General features: G+C 39.2%; 1 protein-coding gene and 1 long non-coding RNA gene across 41 annotated transcripts in view; one reads left to right on the forward strand and one right to left on the reverse strand.

Annotated features, from left to right (window-relative positions):
* LOC110972062 (diacylglycerol kinase beta) overlaps positions 1-25,915 on the reverse strand; it is a 134,495-nt gene that overhangs the window by 5,000 nt on the left and 103,580 nt on the right. For all 9 annotated transcript variants that reach the window (XM_051958715.1, XM_051958716.1, XM_051958719.1 and 6 more), the window contains 2 exons: positions 23,980-24,181; positions 2,185-2,305 (listed from right to left, as the gene is read on the reverse strand). In XM_051958715.1, the coding sequence (XP_051814675.1) occupies positions 2,185-2,305; positions 23,980-24,181 (323 nt within the window). The remainder of the gene's footprint in view (positions 1-2,184; positions 2,306-23,979; positions 24,182-25,915) is intronic.
* On the forward strand, positions 4,302-11,096 carry LOC127537051 (uncharacterized). Of its 32 annotated transcripts, XR_007946421.1 has the most exons (4): positions 4,302-6,665; positions 6,700-6,767; positions 6,836-7,209; positions 7,312-8,268. It is a non-coding gene; the product is annotated as an uncharacterized LOC127537051 (long non-coding RNA). The 32 variants fall into 32 exon arrangements; XR_007946433.1 differs by lacking the exon at positions 6,700-6,767 and having other exon boundaries at positions 4,302-6,699; positions 6,938-7,209; XR_007946414.1 differs by having other exon boundaries at positions 6,700-7,209.

The raw sequence follows: 25,915 nt of genomic DNA on the forward strand, positions 1-25,915 counted from the left end.
GACAGGAGGACAGAGGAGGACAGGAGGACAGGAGGACAGAGGGAGGACAGGAGGACAGAGGAGGACAGGAGGACAGGAGGACAGGAGGACAGAGGGAGGACAGGAGGACAGAGGAGGACAGGAGGACAGAGGGAGGACAGGAGGACAGAGGAGGACAGGAGGACAGGAGGACAGGAGGACAGAGGAGGACAGGAGGACAGGAGGACAGGAGGACAGGAGGACAGAGGAGGACAGGAGGACAGGAGGACAGGAGGACAGAGGGAGGACAGGAGGACAGAGGAGGACAGGAGGACAGGAGGACAGAGGGAGGACAGGAGGACAGAGGAGGACAGGAGGACAGGAGGACAGGAGGACAGAGGAGGACAGGAGGACAGAGGGAGGACAGGAGGACAGAGGGAGGACAGGAGGACAGGAGGACAGGAGGACAGAGGGAGGACAGGAGGAGGACAGGAGGACAGAGGGAGGACAGGAGGACAGAGGGAGGACAGGAGGACAGGAGGACAGGAGGACAGAGGGAGGACAGGAGGAGAACAGGAGGACAGGAGGACAGAGGGAGGACAGGAGGACAGAGGAGGACAGGAGGACAGAGGAGGACAGGAGGACAGAGGAGGAGGACAGAGGAGGACAGAGGTCAGATCACAGCTCAGCGCTGCAGCAGGACGTCTAACACTGAAGTCTTTGTTCCCACCAGACCAGAACCTTCACTATTAACCTCCTGTTGTCCTCATTCACCAAAAAATATTGTTTCTTTGTCTGAAAAAAATCCAAAAATTCAGAAAAAAAAATCTCAGAATTTCTGAAAATTTGCAAAACCTTCAGGAAGAAAATTCCAATAATTCCTTAAAAGTTTCCCTTAAAATTTTTATTTAAAAAAAAAAAAAAAAAAAGAAAATTTGGTAAATATTTAAAAAAAGATTAAAAATCTTCTCAAAAAAATCCTAAAATAATAAAAGTGATTACATACATCAGTAAAACTTCTAATATTTTCTGTAAGAACGTTCACATAAAAATCGATGATTTTTTTCCCTGAATGTTCTTAAAGAAACATTTTAACATTTCTTTTTTTCCACTAAAAAATGTTTGAAAATTTCCCAGAAATGTTGAAAATGTGGACATCAGAAGTTCCACTGTGAAAATATGTGTTTTTTTCCTCACATTTTCAAACTTTAAAATGGATCAATTAATGCTTTAATTCTCTTTAGGAAACATTCAGGTTGAGTTCTGCAGCACCTGGAGGAAAATAAACGACTTTGGATGTTCTTTAACTGATAGAATTACTGATGGAATCCAGTTAAATTACAGGACAAAAAGTATTAATCTACATGAATAAATTACAGAATAATCCTGTAAATAATGTCCACGTCTAAGATCTGTAATTTAAATGTGTTCATTTGTTCTTTAACAACATACAGCTGGAAGATTCTGCTATTTTACTGTATTTAAATTATCAAAAATATTCCTATTTTACAGATATTTGCATATATTTTGTATATTAAAGTCTTAAAAAATGTAACTATTTAATAACTATTATTTATAGATTTTTCTTGTTTTCCTAAATTACAGATAAGATAATCACAAAAAAGTATTAGTTTATAGTTTGACTCTTTAAAAAAGAAACACAGAAACATTCAAAATCTGCATTTTAATGGTAATTTGTTCTTTTAATATGTCACTGTGAAGTTAAATGGCTTTTACTGTAGTTAAGTAATAAAAATATTATTTTACAGATATTTTCCATTATTGTTTTGTTAAATTAGAAAACTCACAGAAAAGGTTTTACTTTACTGTAATAATAATGTTAAAAAGGTAAATAATATTCACATCATAAATCTGTATTTTTAATCATGATTTGTTCTTTTAAAATATCTCCCTGCAAAACAAATGAATTGTACTGTATCTGAATAATCAATAAAGTTCTTTCACAGCTATCTAAAAGTGGTGAATAGTTGGATAGATTCTCCCTGTTTGGTGAAGTCACTAACAACATCTGCAGCCTTTCTGAAACCTGCATCCATCAGAGCTGCAGAAGCTGAGATGTTTCATTTATGAGGAACACAAATGTTGCTGTTTGGGTCCTACAGAAACACCAGAGGAATCCATTTTATCCACATCTATAAGACATGGAGTTTACAGCTGGATGAGCAGCAGGAGGAGATGGAGCAGGTCCAGAGATGGAGGTCTGACCTGATGGTGACGTTGCAGCACTGGGCCAGCCTCCGTCCAGCGCTCTTCAGGCCGGTGTAGATCTGACCCATCTCTATAGCTCCTTCCAGACCCACCACCTCCAGCAGCTGGTCGCTGAAGTCTGGAACAGGAACAGGAAGTGATGTCACTCACAGTCTCTGACAGGTTTGTCAAATTCCTGTCGATTTCTGTTACTACTTCTACTCTGTTCATCATCTGTAGAAGATGTTTCACCATGCTGAATGGATCTCCATCTACTAGAAGATGTTTCACCATGCTGAATGGATCTCCATCTACTAGAAGATGTTCCACCATGCTGAATGGATCTCCATCTACTAGAAGATGTTTCTCCATGCTGAATGGATCTCCATCTACTAGAAGATGTTTCTCCATGCTGAATGGATCTCCATCTACTAGAAGATGTTCCACCATGCTGAATGGATCTCCATCTACTAGAAGATGTTTCTCCATGCTGAATGGATCTCCATCTACTAGAAGATGTTTCTCCATGCTGAATGGATCTCCATCTACTAGAAGATGTTTCTCCATGCTGAATGGATCCATCCAAACATCTTTGAACATTCAGATTCAAAATTGCTCAAAATTTGTCTGAAATGACATGAACGTGTAAAAATCTGTGTAAAATGGTCAAAAATGACTCAAAAACTCTCTGAAATGACATGAACTCACTTGAAATGACTCAAAAATGGTCAAAAATGGCAAAAACCTGTCTGTAATTGTTTAAAGAAATCTAAATGCTTCAAAATTTGTCCAAAATGATATAAACGTGCAAAAAAAGTGCAAAAAATGACTTAAAAACTGCCTAAAATGGCATAAATCTGCAGAATTGTTGGGAAAAAATTATTCTAAATGTTCCAAAACATGTTAAAAAGTAAGAATAGAGTAAAACAAAAGCTACTGGAAGAATAAATAAAGTCAGCATGGATCAGAAACAGAGAACAGAGGATCTAGTTGTTGGAGATCCATCCAGAAGCAACTTCCTACAGATGATGAGCAGAGAGAGGAAACATCTGGAAACACGGAGATAGAAGAACATCTACAGGATGAGGTCAACATACAGGCTGCTCTCAGCTGAAGTTTAGTTTGGTCTGTTTTAGTGAGTTATGATGTTTTAAAAGTGTCCTTCAGCACAGAAGACTTCATATTTCAGTTCAAAATGAAACCACGGTGGTAGAAATGTGACAGGAGCAAACAAACAAAACCCCCAACAAATAAAGAAATAAATAACCCAGAAACAGTTTGGAGCTCAGAGGGAGAAATAAAGTTTATCAGAGGAGAAGATGAGCAGCATGTGATCTTCTACTGAAGGTTGTATAACTTCTACTAAACAGGATTCCACAAAGAAATGAACGTGAACTAACATCACGTTTCTGTCATGGCGTTCATGAACAGTCCTCTGGTCTGCAGAAAAGCAGGCCTTTCTTTGAGCTGAAACATGACCTCTGCAGTGTTTTCTGTAAACACCCATCAGACAGTAAACTCTAGCTGCTCTGTTGTAGACATTTAGCTCATAGACCAGCCCACATGGAGGACAGATGATTCACACGTCTTCACTTTGTGGACTGAATTATTCTGGATGAATGTGAAGCGTTTGGAGCTCACAGCCGGCGTGATAATTAGTGAGGTGAAGAATGTGGTGTCAGCTCGTCCTCACAGATCAGAAGAAACCAACACAAGATGGACCAGGCTTTCATTCTGTACTAGGAGTGGAACTGTTCAGCTTTCATTAGCTACAGCGCTGTCATTTAAGCCAGGGGTGTCCAACATGAGGCCCGTGGACCAAAAGTGGTCCTCCAGAGGGTCCAATCCGGCCCTCAAATGGTAGTATTATGAATGTTTTGTTCTTTTGAAATGTTGTTAAAGGTGACTACCTTCAAAAAGTGTAATGACATGTTGACACTCATTTGCAATGCATACATGTAATTATAACAGACACATACAAATTACATGTACTAACTTGAATTCAGGGAGCTCTGTAGTAGTTCATGGTTGATTAATTTAAAAATACAATAATAATGTTGAATTTTACAGTATCAGTGCAGTGGGATTGAATATGATAAATTTGATTGTACAATGTTATGTTACAAGCAAAAGAACCTATACCTAAGTTATAACTTAGGTATACCTAAGTTATAACTTAGGTATACCTAAGTTATAACTTAGGTATACCTAAGTTATACCATTACACTTTTTGAAGGTCGTCACCTTTAACAAAGAACAAAACATACATAATACTACCATTGAATGACTACTAATACTTGTATCCCAATTTAAAGTACTGAAAAGCAAAAAACCATTCTGACATCACCCATGCCATTTTGAGTAAGAATATCTCAGTAACTACAAATATAACCCTGCTGCTTTTTTGTACGGTGATAGAAGACAGATGGAACTGTCTTGTAGAAAAATGTGGGGTCTCTGGTACCTGTCCCACTCTGAGATTTTTGCCACCAAAAACAGCCAATTAAAAATCTTGTCCAACTTTGGGAGCTCATCTTTTCCAAACTGAGGTACCTAGAAAGCTCCAGTTTGCTAAGTTATCACACAAGTTTGTGTAGAATGGAACCCAGGGGTGTTAGAACACTTCTGTGCAGTATTTCTAGTACTTTTAAGGTCCCAAACCCCACTCATGAGTAGGTATCTCTTAATTTCTAGCATTTTCAGCAAGCCCCCATGGCCTGCAGAGTGTAGGGAAACACCTGTGGATGTTTGTGGGGCACTAGCTACATGCAGAGGCCTTGTTTACCAACTCACAGCTCTCTGGTATGTCTAGAGGCTGAGAAATAACCACTTAAAGATGCAAGAAACGCTGGTGAGGCTTTTTATAGCCCAAATTCTGAAAATTTCAGACCCCCACAACTCAGAAACTATTTGAGCTACAGGCCTACAATTTAGCATAGAAAGTACTTTTGTGACTGTCTAATGACATGCACATTTAGGACTAATTTGAAGATGGTGCAGCAACACCCCCAAGGAATATCTGGTCATTTCACCTGGAATGACCCATAAAAGAATTATTTTTTAATGTGTGATTTTTTTCCCTCACTGAATAATTCACTTGAATTAAAGTTTGGATTTTCCTCTTTTTTTCATCGTGGTCCTAGATTATTTAGAAAAAAAATGATTTATTAGAAGCTAAAGAACTCATCTTAACCAATAGTTATGGAGGGCGCTGTATGTGTCTAATTTTTTGTCTCTTATTTGTTTAGTTTCATGTCATGTGTCTTGTTTTTGTCATTTTGTGTGTCATCTTTGTAATATTTTGTCTTGTTTTTGTGTTTTTTGTCTCATGCTTTTGTCGTTTTGTTTCTTGTTTTGTTGTTTTGTGTTTCCTTTTTGTTTTGCTTGTGCTTCGTCTTATTTTTGTAATTTTTTGTTTTGCCCTTTTTGTTGTTTTGTGTTCTTTTTGTCACGCTTGTGTTTGCCTTTATTGTCATTTTGTTTCTCATTTTTGTCATTTTTTGTCTAGTTTTTGTCGTTTTGTGTCATTTTTGTTGTTTTGTAACTTTTCTGTCGCTTTTTCTCTCTTTTTTGTTTTATTTGCTGTCGTTTGTCTCATTTTTGTAATATTTTGTCTTGTTTTGGTTGATTTTTGTCCTTTGTTTTTTTGTCATTTTGACGATAAAGTAAAAACCCTCTATGGCTCATTTGCAGATAGCTGTGACTAAATGTTGTGTTCCTTTGTAGACACTCTGTGATCTGGAAGTTGTAATGAGGAAATGATAAACTGAGTTAAGTCAGTTCATTAAATGTGAACATTTTTGCAGTAAAACAAAGGAGCCATTTGTAGTTGTGGTTATTTATGGGTTAGTATGCTGTGGTTTCACTGGAACTAAAGATAGATGAACTTTATTAACTCCTCCATGTGTGGTTTCTCTCTCTGGGTTTCCCCTGACTGACTTTCTGTCAGAATCACATCTAGAAATGTTGAGAGAAGCCGACAGCTCCACAGCCTGAACGGTCCTGATGGTGACGGAGGGAAAAAGGCAGAAAGTGCTGCATAAATTAAACTATATGACTGACTAGGCTGAATGTTTCACCACATTTCTACTTAATGTTTCTTGGAAATCATTGTTTTAAAAGTCAGCAGACAGTTTTATATGTTCTATGAGGCATTAAGGCACAAATGTTCCCTCAACACGTCACATTAGAGTTTAGAACAGCAGAGAGTCCATCTGTCAATATCACTTAAATATCAAATGATTCAAACTGAGTCACCTCTCAATAACAGCACTGAGTTGAACAATAGAATATTTCCTGTTATGAACAATCAAACACAAAGACTTTAGAAAGATTATGTTGAAAATTCAGACATCAAAGTAGAAACTCAGAGGAGTCATAGTACCACTAATCAGGAGGTCCAGAAGGAGTCATAGTACCACTAATCAGGAGGTCCAGAAGGAGTCATAGTACCACTAATCAGGAGGTCTAGAAGGAGTCATAGTACCACTAATCAGGAGGTCCAGAAGGAGTCATAGTAGCACTAATCAGGAGGTCCAGAAGGAGTCATAGTACCACTAATCAGGAGGTCCAGAAGGAGTCATAGTACCACTAATCAGGAGGTCTAGAAGGAGCCATAGTACCACTAATCAGGAGGTCCAGAAGGAGTCATAGTAGCACTAATCAGGAGGTCTAGAAGGAGTCATAGTACCACTAATCAGGAGGTCCAGAAGGAGTCATAGTACCACTAATCAGGAGGTCCAGAAGGAGTCATAGTACCACTAATCAGGAGGTCTAGAAGGAGTCATAGTACCACTAATCAGGAGGTCCAGAAGGAGTCATAGTACCACTAATCAGGAGGTCTAGAAGGAGTCATAGTACCACTAATCAGGAGGTCTAGAAGGAGTCATAGTTCCACTAATCAGGAGGTCTAGAAGGAGCCATAGTACCACTAATCAGGAGGTCCAGAAGGAGTCATAGTAGCACTAATCAGGAGGTCTAGAAGGAGTCATAGTACCACTAATCAGGAGGTCCAGAAGGAGTCATAGTACCACTAATCAGGAGGTCCAGAAGGAGTCATAGTAGCACTAATCAGGAGGTCTAGAAGGAGCCATAGTACCACTAATCAGGAGGTCCAGAAGGAGTCATAGTAGCACTAATCAGGAGGTCTAGAAGGAGTCATAGTACCACTAATCAGGAGGTCCAGAAGGAGTCATAGTACCACTAATCAGGAGGTCCAGAAGGAGTCATAGTACCACTAATCAGGAGGTCTAGAAGGAGTCATAGTACCACTAATCAGGAGGTCTAGAAGGAGTCATAGTACCACTAATCAGGAGGTCTAGAAGGAGTCATAGTAGCACTAATCAGGAGGTCCAGAAGGAGTCATAGTACCACTAATCAGGAGGTCCAGAAGGAGTCATAGTACCACTAATCAGGAGGTCTAGAAGGAGTCATAGTTCCACTAATCAGGAGGTCTAGAAGGAGTCATAGTAGCACTAATCAGGAGGTCTAGAAGGAGTCATAGTTCCACTAATCAGGAGGTCTAGAAGGAGTCATAGTAGCACTAATCAGGAGGTCTAGAAGGAGTCATGGTTCCACTAATCAGGAGGTCTAGAAGGAGTCATGGTTCCACTAATCAGGAGGTCTAGAAGGAGTCATGGTTCCACTAATCAGGAGGTCTAGAAGGAGTCATGGTTCCACTAATCAGGAGGTCTAGAAGGAGTCATAGTTCCACTAATCAGGAGGTCTAGAAGGAGTCATAGTACCACTAATCAGGAGGTCCAGAAGGAGTCATAGTACCACTAATCAGGAGGTCCAGAAGGAGTCATGGTTCCACTAATCAGGAGGTCTAGAAGGAGTCATGGTTCCACTAATCAGGAGGTCCAGAAGGAGTCATAGTTCCACTAATCAGGAGGTCTAGAAGGAGTCATGGTTCCACTAATCAGGAGGTCTAGAAGGAGTCATAGTTCCACTGATCAGGAGGTCTAGAAGGAGTCATGGTTCCACTAATCAGGAGGTCTAGAAGGAGTCATGGTTCCACTAATCAGGAGGTCTAGAAGGAGTCATGGTTCCACTAATCAGGAGGTCTAGAAGGAGTCATGGTTCCACTAATCAGGAGGTCTAGAAGGAGTCATAGTTCCACTAATCCGGAGGTCCAGAAGGAGTCATAGTTCCACTAATCAGGAGGTCCAGAAGGAGTCATAGTTCCACTAATCAGAGCTCCTAAAATGACTCCACAGACAGTGAACTACTTTCTCCATCCAGCTGTTAAACCAGACATCAGCTGCTTCAGACTTGGTTCAGGGGTTCTCCATGGAAACCAGACTTAGTGTGAAGCTCAGACAGTGTGAAGGAACCTTCAGAACATCAACCTCTATGGACGGAGGACCAGAACTAAACCTGGTTGCTGCTCAGAAGTAAACTTCCAGATGAAAGTTTGCTGAAGAACACGAGAAGAAGCCTGATGGATGTTGGAGAACATTCTTTGGTCAGATGAAGATCAATGAGTTAGGCTCAGATGGAGTCCAGATGTTTGGTGAGAACCTGACCAGGACTACCACAGTGGATGCATGGTCCTGACAGTGAAGCACGGAGGTAGAAGTGTGATGATCTGAGGCTGTTTATTGATGACATTTGTAGATGCAGCATGAATGTCTGAGGAGGAACCAGAATCCTGTCTGACCAGATGAAGAAGAGGAAGATTCCAGTAGGAGAACATCCAGAGAACAACACACCAGAACCAAGTGGAACCAGGACCTGGACAGTGATGTCCTGAAGCTAGCAGAACCTTTGTGGTGTTCTCCAGAGAAAGGCAGAGCAGCACAACTCCTCCAGCACAGAGCAAAATGTGGTATCTTTTCATTTTTGTGGCATCATGTTTCTTCAGGCAGGTTTTTAAAAGCCTACTTTCTGCCTCATCTCCATTCCCAGTCATAAACAGCCTCAGGTTGCTGTTCAGTGTCCCTCAGTGGAAAACAAAGAGAAGCGGTCAAACCGTCGCCTGAAGGCCTCGGCAGGCTTCAACCAGCAGCTCGTCTGTTACAGTGTAAACACACGGAATAACTGCTGGCTTCGCTTCAGACGGGAAACGTGTTGTTGCTGTGCAGAGGAAATGTTTGGTAAATGTTGCTGCTCCCCAGGAGACGAGTCGTCAATGTGAACATGAAAAAAGAAGGAATGTAAACAGAGGGACGTAGCACGAGGTGCTTCAACCTGAAGCTCTATCAGCTGCTTTAAAAATGACAGGATTTATCAGAGCAACAATCACAGAAGCTGAAAATAATCACCGGATGTCCAACCTTTAGAGTTCTTCAACTAATGTTGTTCTGATCAGAAAATGACCAAAACTTCAAGTTGAATATTCCATCAACATTACTTTAGTCAACATGTTTCATTTAAAGAAATGTGGAAAGGAAAGCCTCTGCTCAAACAAGATTCTCTAAAAAAACAGAAACTTCTGAGCTCCTCGACACGACCGAAAAACCACAAAATACTCATCTGTGACCAACAGTCAGACGTAAACATTCAGAGTTTGAAGGTTGAACTGCAGGAAGTGTTTCCACAGAGAGACTGAGAGGAAAATTAAAGAATAAACAAATACAGCATGGCTCAGAAACAGAGGAGTCAAAGTTGTTGGAGATCCATCCATCATGGTGAAACATCTTCTACAGACGATGAGCAGAGTAGAGGAAACGTCTATATAAGCTGTAAAATGTGAAACATCTGTAGCGTGTAGAGTCACTATTTTCAGCTCCTTTACACACAGGAAGTCACATAATTCAGCTTTTTACGGTGTGAGTTTGTTCTGTTTAGTGTTTATTCTTCCATCTTTGGTCTCATAGCTGCGGAGGAGCTGAAGTTCTGCTGGAGGAGTCAGTCTTCTGGAAACGTTGGAGCTGCTGGTGGCATTTGGGAAGCGCTGCCATTTCAATCATCAAGGTTTACACGGGAATAAGTCTGCTGATGCTGCTGAGTCACCGGCGCTCTTTAATATTTCACATGACAATTTGTAAGAAAATGTCAGAGCACAGCGAAGGAGGAGCTCCTCAGAAGCACTCAGAGGATGTTCTTCAGGTTGAAAGCTCTGGGCGTTAGGACTGGAGTGATAGGAGGAGAAGAAGCAAGGTTCAAACATGAAGATGTGGACATCGATGTAAACATCCCAATAAGGCTTCATACCAAACAGCAGAACTGAGTCTACCTCTGTGCATGGTCACTTAAATGACTAATAATCCATTTAATGAAGCTGAACAGAAGAGTTTTTCCTCTTATAATTCAGAAAACCCATCTGTGACCAGTGAAACTAAACTGAGTCCATCTGTGATTCCCAATGAGCTGTGAGCAGCAGAACTTCCTCAGTCCTAGATCTGTGGACTGGGTCTGTCTACGTCTGCATCGTGGCTCCACATGGAAAAGAACCGAACAGAGGAAGAGAAACGTCACAAAGAGTTCATACACAAGAACAACATGTACACCAGAATGTTCAAAATGACTCAAAACGTGTCCAAAATCCTTTAAAATTGATCAAAGCTGACCCAAAACCTGTCCAGCACTAGCTAAAAACAGCGAGGAAGACTCAAAATCGATCTAAAACAACCTAAAATTAGTCAGAAGGGTTTAAAAATGTGTCTGAAATGACTGTGGACTCCCTCAGTGGATGCATGGTCCTGACAGTGAGGCATGGAGGTGGAGGTATGATGCTATGAGGCTGTATGAGTGTTGGGGAGATGACATTTAGAAGAACTAAACCAACCTGACATTTGTCCAGAATGATAAATTATTCAACATAAGTTTGACCCTGGTGTCGTCCTGCAGGTCAAATTAACCCGTTTTAAAGCTTGAAAATGTGGAAAAAATATATATTTTCACAGTGAAAATTTCCATACTTTCAACGTTTTTGGAATTTTTAAAAAAACATTTTCTGGTGGAAAAAAGAAATATTTAAAAAAATATTTTCATTAAGAACATTCAGGAAGAAAAATCAACCAAAATCCAGTTAAATTCGCTTTTTTCCTTAATATTCTTAAAGAAAATATTAGAACTTTTACTGATATACACACGTGGACAAAATTGTTGGTACCCCTCAGTTAAAGAAGGAAAAACCCACAATTCTCACTGAAATCACTTGAAACTCACAAAAGTAACAATAAATAAAAATTTATTGAAAATTAAATAATCAAAAACAGCCATCACTTTTGAATTGTTGATTAACATAATTATTTAAAAAAACAAACTAATGAAATAGGGCTGGACAAAAATGATGGTACCCATAACTTAATATTTTGTTGCACAACCTTTTGAGACAATCACTGCAATTAAACGATTTCTGTATTTGTCAATGAGCGTTCTGCAGCTGTCAACAGGTATTTTGGCCCACTCCTCATGAGCAAACAGCTCCAGTTGTCTCAGGTTTGATGGGTGTCTTCTCCAAATGGCATGTTTCAGCTCCTTCCACATATGTTCAATGGGATTCAGATCTGGGCTCATAGAAGGCCACTTTAGAATAGTCCAACGCTTTTCTCTCAGCCATTCTTGGGTGTTTTTGGCTGTGTGTTTTGGATCGTTGTCCTGTTGGAAGACCCATGACCTGCGACTGAGACCAAGCTTTCTGACACTAGGCAGCACATTTCTCTCCAGAATGCCTTGATAGTCTTCAGATTTCATCGTACCTTGCACACTTTCAAGACACCCTGTGCCAGATGCAGCAAAGCAGCCCCAAAACATTACTGAGCCTCCTCCATGTTTCACCGTAGGGACAGTGTTCTTTTCTTCGTATGCTTGGTTTTTGAGTCTATGAGCATAGAGTTGATGTGCCTTACCAAAAAGCTCCAGTTTGGTCTCATCTGTCCAAAGGACATTCTCCCAGAAGCTTTGTGGCTTGTCAACATGCATTTTTGCAAATTCCAGTCTGGCTTTTTTATGAGTTTTTTTCAGCAGTGGTGTCCTCCTTGGTCGTCTCCCATGAAGTCCACTTTGGCTCAAACAACGACGAATGGTGCGATCTGACACTGATGTACCTTGGCCTTGGAGTTCACCTTTAATTTCTTTGGAGGTTGCTCTGGGCTCTTTGGATACAATTCCAACGATCCGTCTCTTCAATTTGTCATCAATTTTCCTCTTGCGGCCACGTCCAGGGAGGTTGGCTACTGTCCCGTGGGTCTTGAACTTCTGAATAATATGAGCCACTGTTGTCACAGGAACTTCAAGCTGTTTAGAGATGGTCTTATAGCCTTTACCTTTAAGATGTTTGTCTATCATTTTTTTTCGGATGTCCTGGGACAATTCTCTCCTTCGCTTTCTGTTGTCCATGTTCAGTGTGGTACACACCTTTTCACCAAACAGCAGGGTGACTACTTGTCTCCCTTTAAATAGGCAGACTGACTGATTATGAGTTTGGAAACACCTGTGATGTCAATTAAATGACACACCTGAGTTAATCATGTCACTCTGGTCAAATAGTTTTCAATCTTTTATAGAGGTACCATCATTTTTGTCCAGGCCTGTTTCATTAGTTTGTTTTTTTAAATAATTATGTTAATCAACAATTCAAAAGTAATGGCTGTTTTTGATTATTTAATTTTCAATAAATTTTTATTTATTGTTACTTTTGTGAGTTTCAAGTGATTTCAGTGAGAATTGTGGGTTTTTCCTTCTTTAACTGAGGGGTACCAACAATTTTGTCCACGTGTGTATATGTAATCAATTTAGATTTTTTTAGTATTTTGTGGGGATATTTTTACAATTTTTTGGAAAATATTTACAATTTATATTTTTTAAGGTTGTATTTTTTAATTTTTATTTCTTGCCAAATTTTTATTTATTTTTTTTAAATTACTTTTAAAGGAAACTTTAATGGAAATTTTGGAAATTCATTGCTGAAGATTTTGCAAATTTCTATAAATTTGGGGAATTTTTTTGCTGAATTTTCAATTGTTTTTATACAAAGGAACACTATTCTTTGGTGCCCTTAAATGAGGACAACAGGAGGGTTAAAATGCAGAAAATGAGGAGCTACAAATCCAAAACGACTCAGAATTCATCCAGAGACACTCAGTGGATGCATGGTCCTGACAGTGAAGCATGGAGGTGGAGGTATGATGGCATGAGGCCGTTTACTGATGACATTTGTAGATGCAGCATGAATGTCTGAACCAGAATCCTGTCTGACCAGATGAAGAAGAGGAACATTCCAGCAGGAGAACATCTCCAAGAGCTTCTCCACTAGAACCGCCTATAGAAGACTGTGAGGCTGCAGCAGCACATCTTTGGAGAACGTTGAACAGAGCCACACAAACATCCTCCTGCATTGAACATGTACATTCCCCAACACAAAGGTCTGAATAATGTTCATCCGCTCTGGCAGAACTCCTCCATTATCTGAGTGTTTTGTTGTTTGTAAATATTCCTACAAGGCTTTAAGTGCAGCGTGAACTCCCCTCAGATTCCTAGAAACAGGATGTGGGAGTCTTCCACGCTGCTTACATGTTGATTATCCAGCATCGCCCAGTGCTCCACATACATCTGTGTGTCTCTGCAGAGCCTTCCAGGAAATCATTCTAATAGGATTGGACATCCATTAAGACAGAAGTGGAGGCTGAGGGATCAAGTGTTGCTCAGAGCAGAGGGAGTTAACCCTGCTGTCGTCCTGCCGCTCAAACTGACCCGTTTTAAAGTTTGAAAATGTGGAAAAAATAGATTTTCACAGTAAAACTTCTAATGTCCACATTTACAACATTTTGGGAAATTTTTGAATATTTTTTGGTGGAAAAAAATAAATGTTACAAATGTTTCTTTGAGAACATTCACATAAAAATCAACCAAAATCCAGAGAAATTCACTGGATTTTATAGTTCCTTTTATTTTATGTGAATATTGTTAAAGAAAATATCAGAAGTTTTACTGATAAATATGGAATCACTTTAGAGATTTTTAGGATTTTTTGGAAGATTTTTAGTCATTTTTGGAAAATATTTTCTTGCCAAATTGGGGGGATTTTTAAAAAAATACTTTATTTGATGATATATTTTCACAGTGAAAATGTGCAGATTTGTAACATTTTTTGAAAACTTTTGAACATTTTTGTGTAAAAAAAGGAAATCTTTAAAAAATGTTTCTTTAAGAACATTCACATAAAAATCTACAAAAATCCAGCGAATATCTCTGGATTTTGGTTGATTTTTATAAGAATATTCTTAAAGAAAATATCAGAAGTTTCACTGATACATATGGAATCACTTTAGATGCTTTTAGGATTTTTCTTTGAAATATTTTTACACATTTTTGAAATCTACAATTTTTAATCATTTTTATTTCTTGCCAAATTTGGGGGAGTTATTGATTTTTTTTTTTCAAATAAAACTTTTAAGGGAAACTTTTAAGGAATTATTGGAATTTTCTTCCTGAAGGTTTTGCAAATTTTCAGAAATCTGGGAATGTTTTTGCCAAGTTTTTGGATGTTTTTCAGACGTGGGAACAGTATTTTTTGTTGCCTGTAAATGAGGACAGCAGGAGGCTGATGTAGATCGTTTGTGGCTGTATGAACGCTGTATTTAAAGAAGCGCTCAGAGTGACACGTCCTATTTTGGGATTCTCAAACAACACTATTTATACAGGTTCCTTTCCTGTACTACCACCCTCCCAGCGTACACCTCTACTTCCTGTCGCCTCCTAACATGGGCATGGCGTCCTGCCCGGTCCCGCTGATGGCGGAGAGGCCGGCTGTGCAGCAATGATTCCCGCCTCATCAGATCTCTGACTCTCAGCAACCAGCGCTGCTTCTTTCTCAGCGAGGTAGAGCTAAGAATAGAAGAGAACAGCCTCTTACATAACGCCGCCACACCGCACAGCATTCTGGGACGGGATGGCGATGCTCTGCCAAGCATCTCTGCTGCTGCACAAACAGCCAGGACTTTCTGCAGCTCCTTTCTGTTCCACTTGATGCAGAATAAACGGTGGACATGTTAAACAAACGACGTCATCATGAGCTGCTTTCTGTACGTTTTCTGAGATTTTATGTTTAAATCTGTAAAAGAGGTTTTATATATAAAGCCCTCAGACCTGTCAGCCGGTTTAAAAAGCAGCTTATATTTAAAAATCACCTGAATTCCACCATTTATCAGATAAACTAAAAAAGTTAGATTTTCACCTTTCCAACAGGCCCTGAACTACCCATCAGTGCTATGACCTTCTATCAGGACAATTCACCAAATCTAAGCTTTAAGTTGTGATATTTCATTAGAAATCTCTGCATTCTGCACGTCTGTATGAATCCAGTTAACAATAAACCGTTTACAGAAACTAGATTCTGTTAAAAACTAAAAATAAACACATCTGTGATGATTTGATGGCAGAAAAGAGATTTTGACTGAACTGCAGGCAGTGTAGGATTTACACACAGCTGAGAGGAGACATTAAGAAAACTCCTGAATTCATTATTTTCATGAATGATATATAAAGAAAATCCTCTGTAAAACCCTGATATATACCTATCCCACTTTTATCCATGTGCTAACATAACTGAACAAGGGTTTTCTGATCATCAATGACCATCAACAGCATTAGCTAACACAATGTAGCATTAGAACACAGGAGTGATGGCTGTGGAGGTTACAATAAACTGCTGCTCAGGTGTTACATTCTCAGATAAACACTTTAAAGTCCTTCCTTTAGTTTTCTTGATTCTCACATTAAACACTTTAAAGTCCTTCCTTCAGTTTTCTGCTGAATGATGATATTTATAACGAATCTTTAATTAGAAACTCAAACGTCTCTTTCGGCTTCGATGCAGCTTCAGCAAGAGTCCAGATAAAATTAGACTCAGCAATATTTAGATATCCTGTCTCACCCTCCCTCCCCCATCCTCCCTGTCTCACCCATCTTCAACCATCCTCACCTATCCTCTGAGCCTCCCTCCCATCCTCCCCCATCCTCCCATCCTCCCCCATCCTCCCTGGCCTCTGGTCGGATGGTGGCAGATGGCTGCAGTCCTGTGGCTCCCCCCTCGGCCCGGTGGGGGTGAGGTTATGGGGGAGAGAACAGAGTGTTTCTCTGAACGTGCCACCAGCAGACAGATGGTGAAGAACACAGAAACCAGGAGAACCTCAGAAGAGATCCTTTAAGGTTCTGAAGACGTCTTTAAGAGACGTTCTCTGGTGGAAGGTGAAGGTCAAACACCAGGAAGCAGTTTAAATGTGGTGGTGTGGGGAGGAAACGACTAAAATAAGCTCGTCATGCTGCTGAGGAGGAAACGATGAGTCACAGACACCTGAAACAGCATCCAAGAGTAATCTATTACTCTGAAAACAGCAAATATTACTGAGTACTGCATCCACAGAGTAATCTATTAATCTGAAAACAGAAAATATTACTGAGTACTGCATCCACAGAGTGATCTATTACTCTGAAATATATGCAGATAGAAAGTGAAACCAACCTTGCACATCAGTAAAAACAGTATGTGACTGCAGAACCAATTAGTCGAGTTTATTTGTGGTTGAAGGTTGAAAAAGAACTAACATACTAATTTTTGATGTGGATATTGTGTACATTTGGGACCTTTTTTCAGTTTTTAACAGTCAATATGTAAACTATTCTTTTCTTTTACTCACAGCAAAGTCAAATACAAGGATTCTGTTAGTTTGTGTTCCTAGCTGAGCTCATCTAAACCACAAAGCCAAACTAAAACACTTCTTGTCAAAACAAAATGACCGAAAAATGTCCAAATTGACGCAAAATGAGTCTGAAATGGCTGTACAGCTGTACAAATGTCTTAAAATTTGTTCAAAGTTGCTCAAAAGTTGTCCAAACAAACAGAAATTTGCCCAAATTGTCTTGCAGCTTAAAAAGAACTAAAAACCTGTCTAAAATAACAAAACATTGTCAAAAACTACTTTACAATTGTCCAAAATGAGTCAAAAATTGCCCTAAAAACTTTTAAAATGTGAAGTGTCTTGTAATGTTTAAAATGACTCAAAGATTGTCCAAAATGACTCAAAAATGGTCCAAAAATACTCTAAATTTGCCCAAATAGTCTTGCATTCTTGTAAAAAAAATAACTAGTAACTGATGGAGACCAGAAGCTTCTCTGTGCACAGTCGACTACTTAGTATTTACTGTAGCTGCATGTGAGGCGTTTAGGGAACATCTGCATTTAAATGCATCATTTCAAAACAAAATGACTTCAGGCCTCTCCAGCAGGACTCAAAAAGATCTAAATGACTCAAATCTTGTCCTAAATGACTTAACAATTGCCGAAATGTTTTAGAATGTGTCCAAACTTACCGAAAAACTGTCCGAAAGAACAAAAACGTGTCCAAAGTTTCTTGCAACTTCACCAAACCCGTGCATAAAGTCTAGAAATGTTTTCAAAATGACTTTGAACTTGTTTAAAATAACAATTACAGTCAAATAAAGGAAATGTGACTGATGGAGACCAGAAGCTTCTCCGTGCACAGTCGACTAGTTCGTATCTACTCTAGCTGCATGTGAGGCGTTTAGGGAGCATCTGCATTTAAAAGCCTCATTTCACAACAAAATGACTTCAAATTGTTCAAAGGATTCAACAAAAGTTCAAAATGACTCAAAACTTGTTGAAAATGTCTTGCAAACTTCCCAAAAGAATCAAAACGTGTCCAGAATGATTTGAACCAAACATCCATAAAGTCCAGAAATGTTTTCAATATGACTTTGAACTCATCTAAAAAAACAGTGAGCTGTACTGTAGCTGTATGTGAGGCATTTAGGGAACATCTGGACACTGTAGCGTCCGTCTATGAGCATATGTTCAGCATATGACGTGTTTAGGGTGTAACTGTATTTATATTTAGCCTCTAGTGTCTGAGACATCCACACTAAGACAGCAGGTATTGAAGTAGTGGACAAACTGCCCTGTTTCAGTTTGTGATTATTAGAACAGAAACTAACATTCAGGTTCTGCAGATCAACACAGACACCATCTCTCATGTTCCCACAGGTCGACTCCACCAAGCTCTGACCCTTTATTTATGAGCGTCCTTTTCCAGTTCAGCAGGAAGTTGAGGAAATGTGAAGCAGGAGCTGAGAGGAAGCAAACAGGAGGCTGAGATGGAGCCGATAAAACCATCAGAACCAATGAAAGATAGCAGATGGATTTAATGCACGCCATCCAAGGACGATTCCACTCGGTTTTTCCACGATGGGGAAGGTGTTTAAAAAGTTTAAAGATTAAAGGCAGCATCATGGATAAACCTTGTTCTAGATAAACAAATGTATCAGCTGAAACAAAAGGACTGGTCATGGCTAAAATGCATGCTAGCCCCAAAAAAATCACGTCCCTAACCTGAACCCTTCTAACCCTACCTCTAATAACCATAACCCCTAACTACCCCTACCCTAACTAACCCTAACTAACCCTCACTATCCCTAACCATCCCTAACTACCCCAACACTAACTACCTCTACAAAGCCTAACCCTACTAACTCTCCATATGTCCATTCTTCTCGTCCACTGAGAAGTTCCAGTTCAACTCTTTCTACTTTCATTAAAGCCACAGTTAATGAGATTTCCTGTGTCCAGACTTTAGGGACACCTTGTGGTTAAAGGTTCCTACAGATGTTCTCTGATAGATGTAGACCTAGTGTTAATCATTGACTGTATTATAGTTCCAGGTTCTGTAGAAGTTCTCTAGTAGATGTTCAGGTTTCACTGACTGTATTCTAGTTCCTGTAGATGTTCTATGGTAAATGTTTGGGTTTCACCGATTGTTTTATAGTTCCAGGTTCTGTAGAAGTTTTCTGGTAGATGTAGAACGAGTGTTGGGTTTCACTGATAGTATTCTAGTTCCTGTAGATGTTCTCTGGTAGAACAAACACACAGAGTCTGACGGTGAGGTCAGCAGAGCTCGGGGCTTCTTGTCTGGGTAACCCGCTCTGATTGCATTAGCTGCTGCTCTAAATGGATTTAAAAGCTTTAGTTTATTGTGCCAGAGAAAGCAGCTGCCAGAAACACTTAGCGCTACGATGAACATGCACGGAAACATGCAAACACTGCGACCGAGGCAGACGTAACGTGAACATGGAAGTGGAACGCATTAGAGCTAATTTAATAAAGACCAAATCCTCAGGGAGCAACAGAACAAATTCCAGCACAAAGGTTCACAAGAAACAACGTGAAGGAAGCAGCAGAGAAATGAAAATGAAGGTAAACATCTACTGAACACGTTTAAATCCTCTGAACTATAACCTGCTTCTCCATGCTGTTCCTCACTAGTTTTAAACTACAGTATAAAGTCTCTATGGAAACAGAACAACCATGGCCAGACACTGAACTCTGTTTTATCCATGCTGCACTGATGTATTGATCCAGGAGGCTGGATTTACTCTCTTGATTGTTTAGAACAAAATATGACTGATTCTGAATGATCTTTTCCATAATTCTGGACCATTGTGACTGATTTTTGACACATTTCTTTCATTTCTGACAAATTTTGAATCATCTTGAATAATCTTTTGGAACATTTTGAACAAGTTTTTGTCATTTTGTACAACTGTTGAATCATCTGGGACGTGTTTTTATATTTTTTATCTTTACAACCTGTAAAGGCTCTGCTCATTATCTGTACAAGATGTTTCTCCATGCTGAATGGATCTCCATCTACTAGAAGATGTTTCTCCATGCTGAATGGATCTCCATCTACTAGAAGATGTTTCACCATGCTGAATGGATCTCCATCTACTAGAAGATGTTTCTCCATGCTGAATGGATCTCCATCTACTAGAAGATGTTTCACCATGCTGAATGGATCTCCAACTACTAGAAGATGTTTCACCATGCTGAATGGATCTCCAACTACTAGAAGATGTTTCACCATGCTGAATGGATCTCCAACTACTAGAAGATGTTTCTCCATGCTGAATGGATCTCCATCTACTAGAAGATGTTTCTCCATGCTGAATGGATCTCCATCTACTAGAAGATGTTTCACCATGCTGAATGGATCTCCATCTACTAGAAGATGTTTCTCCATGCTGAATGGATCTCCATCTACTAGAAGATGTTTCACCATGCTGAATGGATCTCCAACTACTAGAAGATGTTTCACCATGCTGAATGGATCTCCAACTACTAGAAGATGTTTCACCATGCTGAATGGATCTCCAACTACTAGAAGATGTTTCTCCATGCTGAATGGATCTCCATCTACTAGAAGATGTTTCACCATGCTGAATGGATCTCCAACTACTAGAAGATGTTTCACCATGCTGAATGGATCTCCATCTACTAGAAGATGTTTCACCATGCTGAATGGATCTCCATCTACTAGAAGATGTTTCACCACGCTGAATGGATCTCCAACTACTAGAAGATGTTTCACCATGCTGAATGGATCTCCATCTACTAGAAGATGTTTCACCATGCTGAATGGATCTCCATCTACTAGAAGATGTTTCATCATGCTGAATGGATCTCCATCTACTTTCTGCCTTTAGTTCTCTTCATCCAGTATCTCTGGTTTTCCGTCCCATCGTCTCCTTTCCCTGTCCAGGTCTTATGCAGTGAGTTTTCCTGCAGCTCAGTGATCTCGTTTGTTCTGGTCGTCGGTAATGAGATGAGGTGAGGACGGTTTGTTGTGTCCGTTAAGAGGCTTCGTCTGGATTTGGGTCAGGAGTTTAAACACATCTGAAGATTTACAACCAGCCGAGTCAACGAGCACAAAGGTTCTTAGAGGTTCAGTGACACGACGCTTTCTGGGAACAGAAATACCTCAGAATACTGGACACTGCTGGAAGTAAAACAAATCAGTAAATGCAGATGTTATTTGAATAATTTACTTTGATTTTACAATTTTCCCCTGTTTTCTCAAAGATAGCTCTTCAAGTCAGAGAAAAGTAGAATTAATTTATATGTTAACTGTTAAAAAAACAATTAAAATAAATGTATGAATTGTGATTCATTGTTTTTGTGCAGATTCACTGTATTTATATTAGCTAAAAGTATCTTTATTTACACGTTATACACATTATATTAACACATCTATTAAGGATAGAAAATGATAAATACTTTTAAAAACTGTTGTTTTACAAGTTTTCACCCACTTTGTTAAATTACTGATAATGTCTAGTAAAATAAAAATAACATTTTTCTCCTCCAATTTCTTTTTCTTTTTTTAGAAGTAAAATTTCCCCTGTTTGGCTAAATTACAGATATTTATTTAAAAATAAACACACAGCTAAATAAGGAAATGAATAAATAAACAGATATGACTGAATAAATGAAGTGCTGTGATGTGTTTGACCATAAAATCTACACAGTTTGTACGGTATCAAAATAAATTTTAAAATAATTTTACATATTTATATATTTTTGCTGCTACTTGAGAGGAAAATTATGCCAGACTTGCATGGATTAAAAAATGGCAAATATTTTTAAAATTCATAATTAGTCACATTTATTAAAATCAGAAGAAAATAATTTTGTTTATTTACATGTTGACTGTCAAAAAAACAAAATAAAAATCAGAATATTTACAAATAGCAATTTGTTCTTTCATAGTTTGACCTTTTTTTTTCACTTTACTTAAATCTGAAAAAAATCAAATAAAGATATTAATTATAATAATAATAATAATTATTAATAATAATAATTATTATTTTAACTTTTTTTATATCTGAAAGAATCTAATAAGAATAATTGTTATTGTTATTATTTTTTAAAATGAGTCAAAATCAGAAAAAAAGTGTTAATTTAGATGTTAACTGTCAAATAAAAAAATAAAAATAAGATTATAAAAAGTAATTTGTCCTTTTACAGTTTGACATTTTTGTGTTTTAAACTTTATTTAAATCTGTAAAAACTTATAATAATAATTATTAGACATTAAACATTAAAATAAAAATAATTATTATTATTAACTCACTAATGTATTTATTTATTTAATTTATTATCATTATGGTATTAACATAGCTTTTTAATGTTACAACCAGAACTAAATGAGAACTAAATGAGAGCTTTTGGACGGCCTTTCCTGTGACCCAGATGACAAAACGTGCTGCTGTTTGACTGTTTTTTTTAAATGATTGTTTCTTCTTTATCTGACTCCAGCATCCCTCCTTTCAGCCGTAAACATGTTGAAAATAATCACTTCCTGCCCAGAGCTCAGACTGTTTTTATTTAGCGCTTCGTTCTTTCTTCCTCCTTCGTCTCTTTTCTCTGCTCCGGCGCTGCGTCTCCATGGAAACAGGCTTTAGTTCGGTCGGCACGGAGACAAAGTGGGATGGACGGAGAAGAAGAAGAAGAAGAAGAAACCTTGGAAGAGCTCAGAGTTTCATTTCTGTGGTTTGTGTTGAAGTGAACACACAAACTGACAGAAGTAGAGAATTAAATCTGTTTCAGTTCCATTCACATAGAAATCATCAGCTTTAGTCTCTGAAAATCTATAAACTGCACTATTTATCAGACACAAACTGACAAACAATGATCTGATTTTCAACTTTCTGGATTTAGTGAACTAAATCCAAGCTTCAAGTCATGATATTTTATCAACCAACACTTTAATCATAGGAGCTTCAGTAGAAATCAACAAACTGACACCAGGTCAGAGAGGTTGTTGGACAAGAGTAGTGCAAAACTACCACAAAGTTATACAAAGTCACCACAAAAAGAGGCAAAATCACCACAAAAATAAACTAAATTGCCACAAAATCAGGTAAATTGATCCGAGAAGATGCAATGTTTATACAAAAACATGCAAAATAACTACAAAAAGAGTCTCTCTGAAGGTGAAATGTGTTCCAGAACCAGCCAGAAGTCCAGATGCTTTCTACCTGATGACTGAGAATCTAAACAAATTTACAACTTTATTTTATGGGCCTTGTTTTAAAAATTGCCAAAAATAAACCTATTTGATTTGACCAGATTATGTAAAATAATAAAAATTTTGTGCTGTTTGTTGCAACTATAAAATCTAAAGTGACTCAGCTACCACCAACAATGACATCACAGAAATTCAGAGACTTCTCAGTTGAACTGCAGAAAAATACGTATAATAAGTAGAGTTTTTACCGCTGTTGGAAGCATTTGTGTAGTCTTGGAAAAAATGTCGGCTATGTTGATCGCATGCTTTTGTAAGCTCCCGTAAAATTAATACAGGCTTTTTATTTTTCTGTTTTAACTAACTAAAGCTGTGCTGATAAATGTCTTCTTCTTGGTGATTTTTAAAAATAAAACCTTTAAAACCCGTTCTCAGGTTCTGGTGTTCAGTTTTAGTACCAAGTCCTCGTACAGATCACAAATGGTTTGAAACTTACAGAGAAAAGGAAGAAAAGAACTAAAAATACACTCTCTGGGTGCCATCAAGAGTCAGTAAAGTGAATAAAGGTGTATAAAAGAGACAGACTCTTTGGATCGGACATATCTGAGCGAATTATACGGTAGAAAACTTTGGGTTTCCACCAGCAGGTGGCTTTAGAGTCTGTTTTGGGGTCTTTTACCTACATCCAGGTAACTCCCAGGAAAACTTTCCTGTCTTGTCCTTAGATCAGATGTCTCCACTCGTTGGACTTTTCAGATATTGCATAATTCTTTCAGATATGTCCAATCCAAAGAGTCCAATGAGTTGAGTTCAAAAACCACACCTCAACTCATCGGACTCTTTGGATCGTAGATATCTGAAAGGATTATATGATATAAAACTTAGTGTTTCTACCAGCAGGTATCTTTATATCAGATGTCTTTTACCTGTATTCAGGTAATTCCCAGGTAACCCCTCCCCTCCTGTCTTGTCCTTAGATTAGATGTCTTTTACCTGTATCCAGGTAACTCACAGGTATCTCCCAGGTAACCTCCTCTCCCAGACTCACCTTGGATGCAGAACTTGAGCTCCTTGGCGTCGGTCACGGTGCAGACCGGCGTCCTGTCAGGAACCTTCTTGCTCATGCGGTTGTAGTTCCTCCTCTTCTTCGTTTCCCCCCACAGGTTGGAGCCGCCGTGCATGCTGGGAATGTTGAGCACCGCGATGCCCTCTAAGGACGTGTTGCTGAGGTCCAGGATGATGCCGTCGCACTGAGCAAAACCAGAACACAACGGCTTCTATTCATACCACAGAATAGTGCTATTATGCTCATTAGCTTCATGCTAACAGTCAGGTTCAGGTCAATAACAGCATTCAAAGAGCTGAGTAAGAAAAGAAAACCTGATCTCTAGGAAGCATAAAATTAAAGATGATTGTCTTGTTTTTAAGCAGATCATACAGCAGTGGTCGGCAACTGGCGGCCCGCGGGCCAAAACTGGCCCGTCAGATGATTTTGAAAATTTGATTTGGCACGGAGCCAAGCCAGTCCGTCACCGCAACACGAAACTCGCGTGGTCGGCTGCTGCCGGGCATTTCCGCGTTTGCGCTACTGGTCGGACACGGTTGTACTATTTCACTGAGCAACACTGTGTGCAAAACATGTGTGTCCCGGGAGTCATTTTTAATACATCTGTGATCAGAATTGAGACGTGTGTCCCAAGCAGCCGCGATCAGAAGCTCCGCTGCTCGCGGTATTGCCCCGCGCCCCCGCGGCACCCCCCCGCTTGCGGAATCGGAGCGCGCACCCCCACCCCCCCCCCGGGTTGGCCCGCTGTTCGATTGTTTACAAACATTTTGGCCCGAAGCCACATCTACTTGCCGACCCCTGACATACAGTAATGAACAGAATTTTCCATCAACTATAAAATTCATGGTTATCATTCAGGCTTGGGTTTCTATGACTCCTAGAACTCTGAATTACACTAAAAACAATCCTCTATTTTGGTTCTTTCATAGATTTGTAAAAGTTCTTCTGGAAATATGACATTTGTTGGGTCAATAATATACCTTCAGCTACCTGAATTATCAGTTTTAATGATGTAGAAAATTGTGTTGATCTGATGTTCTTAGTTTCATGACCTCTTAACTTCTCCTGAGTGATTCCAGTCGACTACAGCTGATGACTCCTCTGATCCAGTTTAAAAGAACCATTAGATCCACTCATTAGACTCAAACTCTACAGCAAGAATGTCTGAGGTGATCTGAAGAAGAAAATCATCAATTTGAAAAACACAGAAAATCACTTGGAATCGTTTGACAGCAGCTTCAGATCCAGAATCTTCTTTTTGTCAGAATAAAGTTCATGGTCAAGGTGTGTTACTGCCACCATCAGGAAGAAAACACAAACTATCACCTGCTGCTGAGAGACCATTGGTCAGGATGGTCAAGAGTCAATCAGGAATCATCAGAAAGCAGGTCTGAATGGATGAGAAGCTGCTGGAACACAGCTGTCAGTGTCCACAGGGTTCTAGAGGATCCAAGAAGAAGGAAGTTCTTCCTCTAGAAGCAGAACTTAAAGCTCCACTCATCACATGGACAGAGAAAAGACCTTCTGGAGGAAAGTTCTGTGGTCAGATGGAAGAAAAACTGAAGGTGAGGCCTTTAACCCCAAGAACACCAGACCTACCATCCAGCATGGAGGTGGCAGTATCATGATCTGGAGCTTTCTAGAAGAGCTTCTGGACTGGTTCAGGACTGGATGCTGGACTGGTTCTGGACTTTCTTGGGACTGGTTTATGTTTGGTTCCAGTCTTGGTTCTCCTGGTTTTGGATGTGATTTAAAGTTGGTTTAGGATTTATTTTACTCTGGATCTGGTCCTGGATGAGGACTGGTTTCAGATGGTCTTGGGCAGGTCTTGGCCGTTTATTAGGAGTAGCTCAGGTTTGGTTTGGTCCTGGTATATATTGTACTGGATTTTGACTTTTCTAGGACTGGTTTCAGACTG

This window comes from Acanthochromis polyacanthus, chromosome 14 (assembly GCF_021347895.1).
Source record: "Acanthochromis polyacanthus isolate Apoly-LR-REF ecotype Palm Island chromosome 14, KAUST_Apoly_ChrSc, whole genome shotgun sequence".
NCBI classification, from domain to species: domain Eukaryota; kingdom Metazoa; phylum Chordata; class Actinopteri; family Pomacentridae; genus Acanthochromis; species Acanthochromis polyacanthus.